The 13,237-nt window shown below is 48.5% G+C and overlaps 1 protein-coding gene across 1 annotated transcript in view; it reads left to right on the forward strand.

Moving 5' to 3' along the window:
* Positions 1–13,237, forward strand: part of nup214 (nucleoporin 214) — a 159,804-nt gene that overhangs the window by 38,538 nt on the left and 108,029 nt on the right. Inside the window, 7 exon segments of the mRNA XM_085965133.1 lie at positions 1,556–1,691; positions 2,616–2,682; positions 3,567–3,647; positions 3,649–3,694; positions 5,299–5,457; positions 6,870–7,215; positions 12,908–13,050. Coding sequence (XP_085821259.1) covers positions 1,556–1,691; positions 2,616–2,682; positions 3,567–3,647; positions 3,649–3,694; positions 5,299–5,457; positions 6,870–7,215; positions 12,908–13,050 — 978 coding nt within the window.

Below are 13,237 nucleotides of genomic sequence, written 5' to 3' on the forward strand. Positions count from 1 at the left end.
ACAAGGACTTTGGTTTTTTGGGGATTTATTGTCAGGGCCCAAGTCTGGCAGTACGACTCCAGCAGGTCCAGGTTCTGCTGTAGACCCTCCTTAGTTGGTGACAGCAGAACCAGGTCGTCTGCATAGAGGAGGAATTTAACCTTGGATTCATATAGGGTGAGGCCGGGTCCCTCTCTCTCTCTCCCTCCCTCTCTCTCTCTCTCTCTCTCCCTCTCTCCCTCTCCCTCTCCCTCTCCCTCTCCCTCTCTCTCTCTCTCCCTCTCCCTCTCCCTCTCCCTCTCCCTCTGCCTCCCTCTGCCTCCCTCTCCCTCCCTCTCCCTCTCCCTCTCCCTCTCCTCCCTCTCCCTCTCCCTCCCTCTCTCTCCCTCTCTCTCCCTCTCCCTCCCTCTCCCTCCCTCTCCCTCCCTCCCTCTCCCTCCCTCTCCCTCCCTCTCCCTCCCTCTCCCTCCCTCTCCCTCCCTCCCTCTCCCTCCCTCTCCCTCCCTCTCCCTCCCTCTCCCTCCCTCTCCCTCCCTCTCCCTCCCTCCCCCTCCCTCCCTCTCCCTCCCTCTCCCTCCCTCTCCCTCTCTCTCCCTCCCCCTCCTCCCCCTCCCTCCCCCTCCCTCCCCCTCCTCCCCCTCCCCCCCCTCCCCCTCCCTCCCCCTCCCTCTCCCTCCCTCTCCCTCCCTCTCCCTCCCTCTCCCTCTCCCTCTCTCTCTCTCCCTCCCCCTCTCTCTCCCTCCCCCTCTCTCTCCCTCCCCCTCTCTCTCCCTCCCCCCTCTCTCTCCCTCCCCCTCTCTCCCTCCCCCTCTCTCCCTCTCCCTCTCTCTCCCTCTCCCTAACACACACCTCACACATGTTTTACTACGTTAAAGGCGCTGTATAAATACACGCTGCAGTGTCAGCTGTGGCTCAACAGGTAGCTCTGAGTCAGGAGGTTGTGGGTTCAAGTCCCACTCCAGAGACTTGAGCACAAAAATCTAGGCTGAAACTCCCAGTGCAGTGCTGAGGGAGTGCTGCACTGTCAGAGGTACTGTCTTTTAGATGAGACATTAACCCCTGTTTGCTCTCTCAGGTGGACGTAAAAGATCCTGTGGCACTATTTCGCAGAAGAGCAGGGAGTTCTCCCCGGTGTCCTGGCCAATATTTATCCCTCAATCAGCATCACGAAAAACAGATTATCTGCTCATTATCACATTGCTGTTTGTGGAGCTTGCTGAGCGCAAATGGGCTGTCGCATTTCCTACATTACAACAGTGACTACACTTCAAAAAATACTTCATTGGCTGTAAAGCACTTTGGGAAGTACCAAGGTTGTGAAAGGCGCTATCGAAATGCAAGTTCTTTAAAGTAGGGATTTGGAAGCGAGGTCAAGGGCCTTGGTCCTTTCCCCCAGGGGACGGTTGAGTTTAGCGAGGAACAGGAACACTAAGTGGCGGTAGACTTTCTCTTTTTAGAATTGGCCACGCGTCACCGTTGTCAGTCGTGAAAATGAATATTCGCAATATCTGGCCACGTCATGTATACAGTTTCATGTGGAAAATATTTACAAGGTCTTACCATGGGGGAACGAATTAAAATGTTTGCGTATTTTTGTTTTTTCAGAAAAAGGATGAGAAGCGAGAGGAGCAGTTCCTGAATTTCAACGACCTGTGTTTTGGAGTGTCCACAGAGAGGCAGCACCACTACTACATGCACTACTTTGAGTCCTGGTGCGTTACGAGTCCGGCTTTCATACGCTGCGTGGGCAGCCACGTTCCCTGTGAGCTGCACGGTTCCCCGCTGCGCCCAGCGACCTCGCGCAGCCAGCTTGCCGGCGTCTCAATGCGAAAAGCTGCGGTATTTGCGGCACCAAAACAAAATTACAGGGAGCGTTGGCGTCCGGTAAACGGCACAAGCGATGAGATCTGGTGCACAGGTCGCACCTTGTGGCTGGGATTCCTCGTCCCTTAACCCGGGGGTACAACTTGTGCACCAGTGTGAGGAGTGACGTAAGAAAACTACTAGGCACTTGGCCTAAGCGTTAAACAAAGCTTTAATCAACTGTTTTACAACATGGAGGTCTAGTTGTGTCCTTCACTAGTTCCTGTTAAGAATGTCCTGCGCAAGCTGGGCCCGTGCCTGAGTATTTATACTCTCCCTGGACAGCGCCACCCGCAGGCTGCTCAGTATTATTTCATTAGTCTTTCTTTCATGAATGACTGATTCATGTCAAGGAGTCTGTCACCATCAACGTAAAATACACGGGCACGTTTTTAGCGCGAGTTAGAGCAAGAGTTGAATTGTGTCATTTTAAAAATCAGTTTGGTCCTGTCCTCCCCGACCAGAGTTTCCGCTAAGGTGCGCGCAGATGGTACTAAGGGCGCTGTGTTGATCTCACCCGCGATCAAGTTGCATCCGAGTTACTGAACTGTTCTTGACAAAGTAGACAAGTTTAGCATACCTCACCCCTTGTGTGCGGGTGTGTGCCATAAATGAACTCGCTCAAAAAGAGTTCGTTAAAACGTTAGTTCATACTGAAGTATTTACACAATAGAAGACCGTTAAATCTTGAGGTTCATGTCAAGGCTCTGGGGCGGTCTGGTTTTGAGGTGCAGGCTGACTGCTGGATCCAATTCATGCTGCATTGTTTACAGGGATCTCCTCCTGGCCGCCTCGGCAGCATCCATCGAAGTCAGCATCGTTGCTCGGCAACCAGACAAGGTAATGCCACTAGTTGTTTTCAAAGGCATTTTTTTTTTAAATGGAGATAATCTGTACAGTAGCTATGGGAAGGGGCTGGAAGTGAGCACTCCTGGATTACATCACGAATATTTGATATGACTCGACACTGCTGCCGTTTGATCGAGGGGTACAGATGTACAAATCACTGAAGATAGTGGCGCAGGTCAACAAGACCATAAAACAGTATGCAAACAAAGCACTGGGGTTCTTATCGACAGGAATAGCATTGAAAGGCAGCGAAGTTATGTTAAACTTGTATGGCTAGACCACAGTTGGAGCACTGTGCACAGTTCTGGTCTCCATATTATGAAAAGGATATAGAGGTACTGGAGAAGGTGCAAAAAAAGATTTACAGGGATGATACCAGAACTGAGAGGTTCTACCCATCAGGAAAGACTGAACAGGCTGAGGCTCTTTTCTCTAGAAAAGAGAAGGCAGAGGGGTGACCTGATAGAGGTGTTTATGATTTATGAATGTGTTGGATAGGGTAGACCTAGAGAAGATGTTTCCTCTTGTGGCGGAGACCAAAACTGGGGGACATCAATATAAGATAGTCACTAAAAAATCCAATAGGGAATTCAGGAGAATCTTCTTTACCCAGAGAGTGGTGAGAATGTGGAACTCGCTACCACAGGGAGTGGCTGAGGCGACTAGCAGAGATACATTTAAGGGGAAGCTGGATAAACACACGAGGGAGAAAGGAATCGAAGGATATGCTGATAGGGTGAGATGAAGAGGGGTGGGAGGAGGCTGGTGTGGAGCACAATCACTTGCGTGGACCTGTTGGGCCGAATGGCCTGTTTCTGTGCTGGACATTCGATGCAAGTCTCTGAGTGCTCTTTACTTTCTCATCCCGTGGTCAGGTCAACTGGGAGCTGTGGGTCCTGGAGGATGCAGCTCGAGCTGAACTTCCGGTGACCGAGAACAGTGACGACACCATGCCGGTTGGGTTTTGGCGTTGACTTCACCAGTCAGTTGTCAGTCAAGATTGGTGAGTGTTTCATGCTTCATTTATCCGCACATCCATGCCATCACCAAGATTTCCACCTTGGTAACGTCGTCCGACTCCGCCTCCACCTCTGCCTCAGCTCACTGCCGCTGAAACCCTCATCCATGCCTTTGTTTCCTCGAGACTTGACGATTCCAGCGCACCCCTGGCCGCCCTCTCTCATTCTACCCTCTGTCAACTTGCCGGCATCCAAAACTCTGCTGCCGGTGTCTTAAATCGCAGCAAATCCCGTTCACCCATCGTCCCTGTGCTCGCTGACCTACATTGGCTCCCGGTCCGGCAACACTGGGGAAATTTCCCCTGCACCTCTTTGAAATAGTGGCCGTGGGATCTTTTACCTCCCAACTGAGAGGGCAGACGAGGCCTCGGTTTAATATCTCATCTGAAAGACGGCGCCTCCCAACAGTGCGGCACTCCCTCAGTACTGCACTGGGAGTGTCAGCCTAGATTTTTGTGCTCAAGTCTCTGGAGTGGGACACGAACCCACAACCTTCTGACTCGGGTGAGAGAGAGAGTGCTGCCCACTGAGCCACGGCTGACACACTTAGTGGAGGTTAGATAACAGATGAAATATTCCACACCCTAGTGGATTCCCTCAAAGTGCTGCTTGCAATGTGAGGATGCAGCACATTTTACCAGGTAATGCCCCGTGTGGTGTTCTGCTAAACTACAAGTTTGTGTTCCCTGAAAGCTGCAAGGTTGTATATTTCTCTGCCTTCCCGAAATGAACGCTGGTCAGTTACAGGTCAGGCTGGGATCCCTTCTGTCTGTGTTAACTAGTCGATTTCCCATGGCGTTGCACAGCAGGAGTTGAGCCCGACTGTAGCCTTCAGGTGAAGTGGAATTAAAGGGCAGGAGATAATTGGGCCCAGGCTTGCAGACCTAATTCAGTCCCCCATTTTAAAGTCATTCGTTCTTCCTTGTGTTTATATTTTTCCAGTTCCTCTGTCCACATTTCTAATGGGAATGCCTGTGTAAACTTGTGACGCTGTAATTGCACCGCCCTGTCAGTGGTGGGATTGGTGGGACTCCGAGGTGTGAAATAATTGTCAGTGTTATAGTAAATTAGCGAAGGGCACGCGGGATCATAGATCGAAATGTGTTCAAATTGGACACGTTTAGAACACTGGGGGAAAAGAATAGCTACCACCGTGTGTGGGGCCCCCCCCCAAGCATGTGAATCACACACAAGCTGTGATTCCTCTTCAGGGCGTCTGAGAATTGCATGCACAATGGGATCTGTTCACATAGTTCTGAATGAAGCCAACATTAAATTGAACTAAAAACAGAAAATGCTGGAAATACTCAGCAGCAGGTCAGGCAGCACCTGTGGAGAGAGAAACAAGAGTTAACGTTTCAGGTCGGTGACCCTTCGTCAGACCCGAAACCTTGGCTCTGTTTCTCCACAGACCCACCTGACCTGCTGCTGAGGGTTTCCAGCATTTTCTGTTTTTATTTCAGATTTCCAGCATCTGCAGTATTTTGCTTTTGTATTAAATTGAACTAATTCTTTGCTTAGTAAAAAATCTACAGTACGGTTGTGTTTTTTGCCATCCTTAAATAAAATCCTTTTGCTCTTTTTGCAGGCGATGAGAAGGTTTTCGCACCTGCCCCTGTCTTGATATTGCTCTCAACAGAGGGACTAGTTAGTCCCTTCCATATCTTCAACTCTGTCCCCGGAGCCAAGGCAGTATTAAATGCACCAAAATGCCCGCGACTTGAAGGAGAGAGGGAGCCTAAACCAGGTATAAGTTACGCCGACAGCGAGCAGGAGAAGTAGATAGAATCATAGAATCTTAAGTGTAGAAGGAGGGTCATTTGGCCCATTCGCACCTGTACCGGCTCGCTGAAAGAACTATGCACTTAGCCTCATTCCCTTTTAACTTGAGCCTATACTCCAAGCTGACACTCCCAGTGCAGTACTGAGGGGGCGCCGCACTGTCTGAGGTGCCGTCTTTGGGATGAGACGTTAAACCGAGGCCCCGTCTACCCCCTCAGGTGAATGTAAAAGATCCCACGGCCACTATTTCGAAGAAGAGCAGGGGAGTTCTCCCCGGTGTCCTGGGCCAATATTTATCTCCAGCGCTTCACAGCCAATGAAGTACTTTTGGAGTGTACTCACTGTTGTAATGTAGGAAACGCGGCAGCCAATTTGCGCACCGCAAGCTCCCACAAACAGCAGTGCGATAATGACCCAGATCATCTATTTTTCGCGATGCTGGTTGAGGGATAAATACTGGCCAGGGCACCAGGGAGAACTTCCCCGCTGCTCTTTGAATAATGCAGTGGGATATTTTATGTCCACCTGAGAGGGCAGACGCAGCCTCGGTTTACCGTCTCATTCATAAGACAGCACCCACGACAGTGCAGCACTCGTACTGCACTGGAGTCGTTGGCCGGCCTCGATTTTGTGCGCAAGTCCTGCAGTGGGGCTTGAGGCTGAGAGTGCGACCCACTGAGCAGTTGACAATACTAGTACTAGAATATTAAAAAGCACCCTGAGCTTATTTGTTCAGGATACAAGACTAATTTACCATGTATGTCAAGGCCTTGGAGAGGGTGCAGGAGAGATTGGTACCAGGGATGAGGAACTTCAGTGATGTGGAGAGACTGGAGAAGCTGGGACTGTTCTCCTTAGAGCAGAGACGGTTAAGAGGAGATTTAATAGAGGAGTTCAATATTTATGAGGGGTTTTGATCGAGCAAATAAGGAGAAACTGTTTCCAGTGACAGGAGGGTCGGTAACCAGAGGACACAGATTTAACATAATTGGCAAAAGAACCAGAGGGGAGATGATTTGTTTTTTTATGCTGTGAGTTGTGATCTGGAATGCGCTGCCTGAAAGGGTGGTGGAAGCAGATTCAATCGTAACTTTCAAAGGGGAATTGTTTATATTGCAGGACTTTGAGGAAAGGGCAGGGTGTGGAACTACTTGGGTTAGCTCTTTCAATGAGTCAGCACGAATGACCTCCCCCTGTCCTCCATGATTCGATTAAACCCAGTGATGACTGACTGACCAAACATTCTTTCCACCTGCACCTGTTGAAAGAATTCTGTTGTATTAAACCAGCGCCTTAATGATTTTATATAATTGTTGCTTTTCTCCTTTGGGTAAAGTGTCATTTTAACGTTGTCGGGGGCCTTGCTTTGTCTTCCAGCTCAGGCCTCGATCCCTGCTCCCGTGCTATCGATGCCATCTCATGCCTCGACGTTGCCGTCGCATGGGACCTCAGTGGTTTCGCAGCACGCCACCTCGCACCGCCCGTCTCTTTTGCCGACGATGATCTTGCCTTCTTTTCCCGCCTTGCCGGTGGCACCCATCCATCCTAAAAGCCAGCCGGTTGCCCCGAAACCCGAAGTGAGAGCAGCGGATGGTGCACATCCCCTTTTCGTCATTTCGGCACCTGATGTCAACTCCAGTTCTTCCATGGACAGTCAACAAGTCAACAACTCGCCAAGGCTGAAGATCAGTCCGCCACCATCTGTTAATGCCAAGTTTGTCAGGCAAGTCCTGTCCTGTACTAATCCCATCTATCGCGTGGAATCGCATCAAAATTTACAGCACAGAAACAGGCCATTCAGCCCAACTGGTCCGTGCCGGTGTTTATGCTCCACATGAGCCTCCTCCCACCCTCTTCATCTCACCCTATCAACATATCCTTCTATTCCTTTCTCCCTCGTGTGTTTATCTAACTTCCTTGTGGTAGTGAGTTGCACTGAAGGGATATTTACTCGTCCTGGCCCTTTTAGGGCTACCCCCGATCAGGCGTATTTCTCAGACGTTCACTTTCAACTAAAGTTTGAGGTAGCCGAATCCTAAAGACGCTTAATTGGATCTAAAGGTCCGGGCTATCTCTCCCTAAAGGAGGGGACCGAGTGTAACATATCAAAGTTTGCAGATGATACTAAGATGGGAGGGAAAGTAGTGAGTGAGGAGGACATAAAAAACCTGCAAGGGGACATAGACAGGCTAAGTAAGTGGGCAGAGATTTGGCAGATGGAATACAATACTGGAAAGTGTGAGGTTATGCACTTTGGGCAGGAAAAATCGTAGAGCAAGTTATTATCTTAATGGCAAGAAACTGGAAAGTACTGAAGTACAAAGGGATCTGGGGGTCCTGGTGCACGAAACTCAAAAGGTTAGTATGCAGGTGCAGCAAGTGATTAAGAAGGCCAATGGAATGTTGGCTTTCATTGCTAGGGGGATAGAATATAAAAATAGGGAGGTATTGCTTCAGTTGTACAAGGTATTGGTGAGACCGCACCTGGAATACTGCGTACAGTTTTGGTGTCCATACTTAAGAAAGGACATACTTGCTCTCGAGTCAGTACAAAGAAGGTTCACTCGGTTAATCCCGGGGATGAGGGGATGGACATATGAGGAGAGGTTGAGTAGATTGGGACTCTACTCATTGGAGTTCAGAAGAATGAGAGGCGATCTTATTGAAACATAAGATTGTGAAGGGGTTGGATCGGGTGGATGCGGGGAGGATGTTCCCGATGATGGGTGAAACTAGAAATAGGGGGCATAGTCTTAGAATAAGGGGCTGCTCTTTCAAAACTGAGATGAGGAGGAACTACTTCACTCAGAGGGTGGTAGGTCCATGGAATATGCTGCCCCAAAAAGCTGTAGAAGCTACATCATTACATAAATTTAAAACAGAAATAGACAGTTTCCTAGAAGTAAAGGGAATTAAGGGTTACGGGGAGCGGGCAGGAATTTGGACATGAGTCTAGGTTCGGATCGGTCATGGCCCTGTGGGTAGCGGAGCGGGCCCAGGGGCCGTGTAGCCTGATCCTGCTCCTATTTCGTGTGTCTAATTCTGTTAGATTCAGGAGATGGTTCTGTGATAGTGGATTGGCGGTTAGGATCAGATCAGCCATGATCTTACTGAATGGCAGAGCAGGCTCGAGGGGCCGATTGGCCTACTCCTGCTCCTATTTCTTATGTTCTTATGAAAGGAACAACCCGAGAATGTTACCGTCCTCCAGATAGCGCTTTTAATAAGTTTAGCTAGACTGTAATGTCCCGGATATTATGAGGGTCCAGAAAACACCCTCAGAATTCTGCAAGTCCTCACCAAAGAGTGTACAGAGATTGAGTTCGTGAGTTTTTGATACAGAAGTCTTATGTGAGACAATTCTAAAAATATATAGATTTATTAAAGAACCGACATGCAATTTACAGTTGGTGAATCAGTCAATTGCAACTTTTAACAGTTCTAAAAAGAGAAAACATAAATCTTTTTAACAGAGAATCTTACTTTTAAATCTTAACTTCGCTACAGTATTACAGTTCTTAAAGGTTTCTTATACAGGATATCCATCAATATCAAATACCTTTTGATCCCCAAGGTACAAAGAGTGGTAGACTACACAGCAGCCTCTGAAGCTGAGAATCGCTTTGCCCGATTAAAGCGAGTCTACTATCTCATTTGAGAGTTCAATATTTATACCCTTTTCCAATGGTATCTCCTTTAAGGTTTTCTGCTGATGCAAGTTAATTATCCCTAGTCATCTTTCTGTCGACCTCTGCAATTCTCCACTGCTACATCAGTTTGTAACATTACAGAATCTTGTCTCATCTCCAGGTTTACCATATAAAAACGGTGTGACGACAGGTGTTCCTTACTTTGTCACCTTTACGAGGACAGATGTTCCTTATCTTATGTGCCATCTTTACAAAGTTTAAATTAAAACACCGTATCCAGAGTGAACCATTGTTTTGTTCCCAAAAAGTCAGCCTGTCGGAGCCCTTCACCTTCTGTTTCAATAAGGTTATTTATTCAGAGTCAACAACTGTCTTATCTCAATAGCCAGAATGCTTTCACAGCTGTTTCATCGTTCGGTTTCTAAATTTCCAAACCCAGTTTGTCATGTTTTAATAAGACCAGAATTCTTTCATAAGGTAGTGTCTTTTTCTGAATAGGTTATATGGCTTATTCCTTCACAGCACATTCTTGCCACTGTCTGGGCAAAGAAGGTTCTCCTGAACTCCTTATTGGATTTATTAGTGACTATCTTATATTTATGGCCCCGAGTTCTGGTCTCCCCCACAAGTGGAAACATCTTCTCTACGCCTACCCTATCAAACCCTTTCAGTGGAAAACTCTCCACTGGCTGGAGTCATACCTAGCACAAAGGAAGATGGTTGTGGTAGTTGGAGGTCAATCATCACTGCCTCAGGACATCGCTGCAGGAGTTCCTCAGGGCAGCGTCCTAGGCCCAACCATCTTCAACTGCTTCATCAATGACCTTCCCTCCAACATAAGGTCAGAAATGGGGATGTTCGCTGATGACTGCACACTGTTCAGTGCCATTCGCAACTCCTCAGATAATGAAGCAGTCCATGCCTGCATGCAACAAGACCTGGACGACATTCAGGCTTGGGCTGATAAGTGCCAGTTAACATTTGCGCCACGCAAGTGCCAGGCAATGACTATCTCCAACAAGCGAGAGTCTAACCACCACCCCTTGACATTCAACAGCCTTACCATCGCTGAATCCCCCACCATCAGCATCCTGGGGGGTCACCATTGACCAGAAACTTAACTGGACCAGCCACATAAATACTGTGGCAACAAGAGCAGGTCAGAGGCTGGGTATTCTGCAGCGAGTGTCTCCCCATCTGTCTCCCCAAAGCCTTTCCACCATCTACAAGGCACAAGTCAGGAGTGAGATGGAATACTCTCCACTTGCCTGGATGAGTGCAGCTCCAACAACACTCAAGAAGCTCAACGCCATCCAGGACAAAGCAGCCCGCTTGATTGGCACCCCATCCACCACCTTAAACATTCACTCCCTCCACCACCGGCGTACCGTGGCTGCAGTGTGTACCATCTACAAGATGCACTGCAGCAACTCGCCAAGGCTTCTTCGGTAGCACCTCCCAAACCCACGACCTTTTCCACCTAGAAGGACAAGGGCAGCAGGCGCATGGGAACACCATCACCTCCAAGTTCCCCTCCAAGTCACACACCATCCTAGTTGGAAATACAGGTTGGACCCCGGTAATCCGGCACCCTCGGGACCAGGCCGGTGCCGGACCATTGAAAATTACGAACCACTGAAGGTGTCGAAAGTCACCACAAACACCGCCACCACCTGCTCCTCCTCTTCCTGCTGCTGCCCTCCCTGTGCCCCCGCCGCCCACAGGCTGCTCGGGCTCCGCCGAGCCGTCGGTGATGCTGCGCGATCCAGGCGCTGATCCTGACCTGGCGGCGGTCCCGGGACCCGAGCTGGACCCATCCCAGGGAGACATAGACATAGAAGATAGGAGCAGGAGTAGGCTATTCGGCCCTTCGAGCCTACTCCGCCATTCAATGAGATCATGGCTGATCATCCAAATTCAGTACCCTATAGAAAACAGAGACATAGGGAATGTGACAGCAGGACCTTCCTCGTGCCGGACCACTGAAGGTGCCGGACCGTCGGGTGCCGGATTACCAGGGTTCAACCTGTATATCGCCGTTCCTTCATCGTCACTGGGTCAAAATCCTGGAACTCCCTCCCTAACAGCACTGTGGGAGTCCCATCACCACACGGACTGCAGCGGTTCAAGAAGGCGGCTCACTACCACCACCTCAAGGGCAACTAGTGATGGGCAATAAATGCCGGCCTTGCCAGCGATGCCCACATCCCATGAATGTATATCAGAAAATTTTTAAAGACCTCTATCAGGTCACCGCTCAGCCTTCTCTCCAGAGAAAGGAGCCCCAGCTTGTTCAGTCTTTCCCAATAGGTATAACCTCTCAGTTCTGCTATCATCCGTATAAATCTTTTATTTTTTTTTGCAACTTCTCTAGTACTGCAAAATTCTTTGTAACATGAAGACCTGAACTGTGCACAGTACTCTTTTAAGTGTACTGAGTTCTAATCATCTTGTCTGAATGTGTCAAATTAAAAAAAATCTGAATGAATTTTGCTTGAAGCAGCCACACTTGGCCTGTTTAAAATTGGCTGTCGAATCTCAATATTATCCACTTGGATTCAAGAATGCGAAGGTGCTGCTTAGTAAAGGTAACCCACGAACCTTGGCTTCACGGTGCACTGGAATCTGACAACCTAGTTTTAACATAGGAACAGGAGGAGGCCATTCAGCCCTTCGAGCCTGTTCTACCATTCAGTGAGATCATGGCTGATCTTAATTCCATTTACCTGCCTTGGCTCCATAACCCTTAATACCCATACCTAACAAAAAACAATCCATCTCAGTTTTGAAATTTTCAATTGACCCTCAGCATTGACAGCTTTTTGGGAGATTTCCATTACCCTTTGTGTGAAGAAGTGCTTCCTGACATCACCCCATAGCAGCCTAACACTAATTTTAGGGAGTTGGCCATTTAGGACTGAGATGAGGAGCAATTTCTTCACTCGGAGGGCTGTGAATCTTCGGAAGTCTCTACCCCAGAGGGCTGTGGAGGCTCAGTTCAGTATATTCAAGGCTGAGAGCGATAGATTTTTGGACTATATGGGGATAGTGCAGGAAAGTGGAGTTGAGGTAGATGATCAGCCATGATATTGAATGGCGGAGCAGGCTCGAGGGGTCGTATGGCCGACTCCTGCTCCTAATTCTTATGTTCTTAAGGTTTTGTTCTCTTGTTCTGAACTCTTTTCCCCCCCCACCAGAGGAAATAGTTTCTCTCGATCTATCCTATCCACTCCTTTAATCATCTTAAACACCTCGATCAGATCATCCCTTAATCTTCTATACTCAACCATGATAGACTGAGACACGAGCTCTGCCATCGGTTACAGGTACCATTGAAGGCAGTTGGCATTGTTCTTGGGCTCTCAAAGGGTGCCCATTGGGCAGGATGCACGATATTGCCACTCTTGCCTCGCTGCAAAGCGGTGGACATCCACCGTGCTGACAGAAAGTCAAAGACCGGAAACGTTAACTCTGTTTCTCTCTCCACAGATGTTGCCTTCTTCCCTGCTGAGTGTTTCCAGCATTTTACTGTTTTTATTTCAGTATTTGTACAGACCTTTCCCTCTGGAGATTAAATGGGTTTGGGTAAAGTCCCCGATGGGTTGGGCTGCACATGGTTTGCAGAAAGTGTGGACTTGATGGGCTGAATGGCCTGTTCCCATTCTGTGCTTTCTCTTTTAATGGTTCTGGCTGCTACTTCTGGTCAAGTGGATGGTTTTTAGTGCCTGCTGTGTTCAGCAGTGATGGAATTGCTCTGCTTTGTAGGTTCTGGGGTTTAGATCCTTCAACGTCGTCATCGCCCGAGACCAAGTCATCCCCTGAGCAATCCAGCTCGGCAGAAGAATTGGCGGAATCCTCTGCTCATCTAACACACTCGTTCCCCAGCGCGCGAACAAGTTCTGCAACTGGTAACGATATTTTTTTTTTAACTTGCTTTTAGACTTTGGAAGCCGAACTTTAATTCTTTCCACGGATTGTGCTCATCACACACAATGACAACAACTTGTATTTATATAGCGCCTTTAACGTATAAAAACGTCTCAAGGCGCTGCACAGGAGTATTTTAAGACAAAAAATTTGACACCGATCCACATA

Source organism: Somniosus microcephalus, chromosome 23 (assembly GCF_052327205.1).
Source record: "Somniosus microcephalus isolate GS21.2 chromosome 23, FLI_Smic_1.0, whole genome shotgun sequence".
In the NCBI taxonomy this organism is placed as follows: Eukaryota; Metazoa; Chordata; class Chondrichthyes; order Squaliformes; family Somniosidae; genus Somniosus; species Somniosus microcephalus.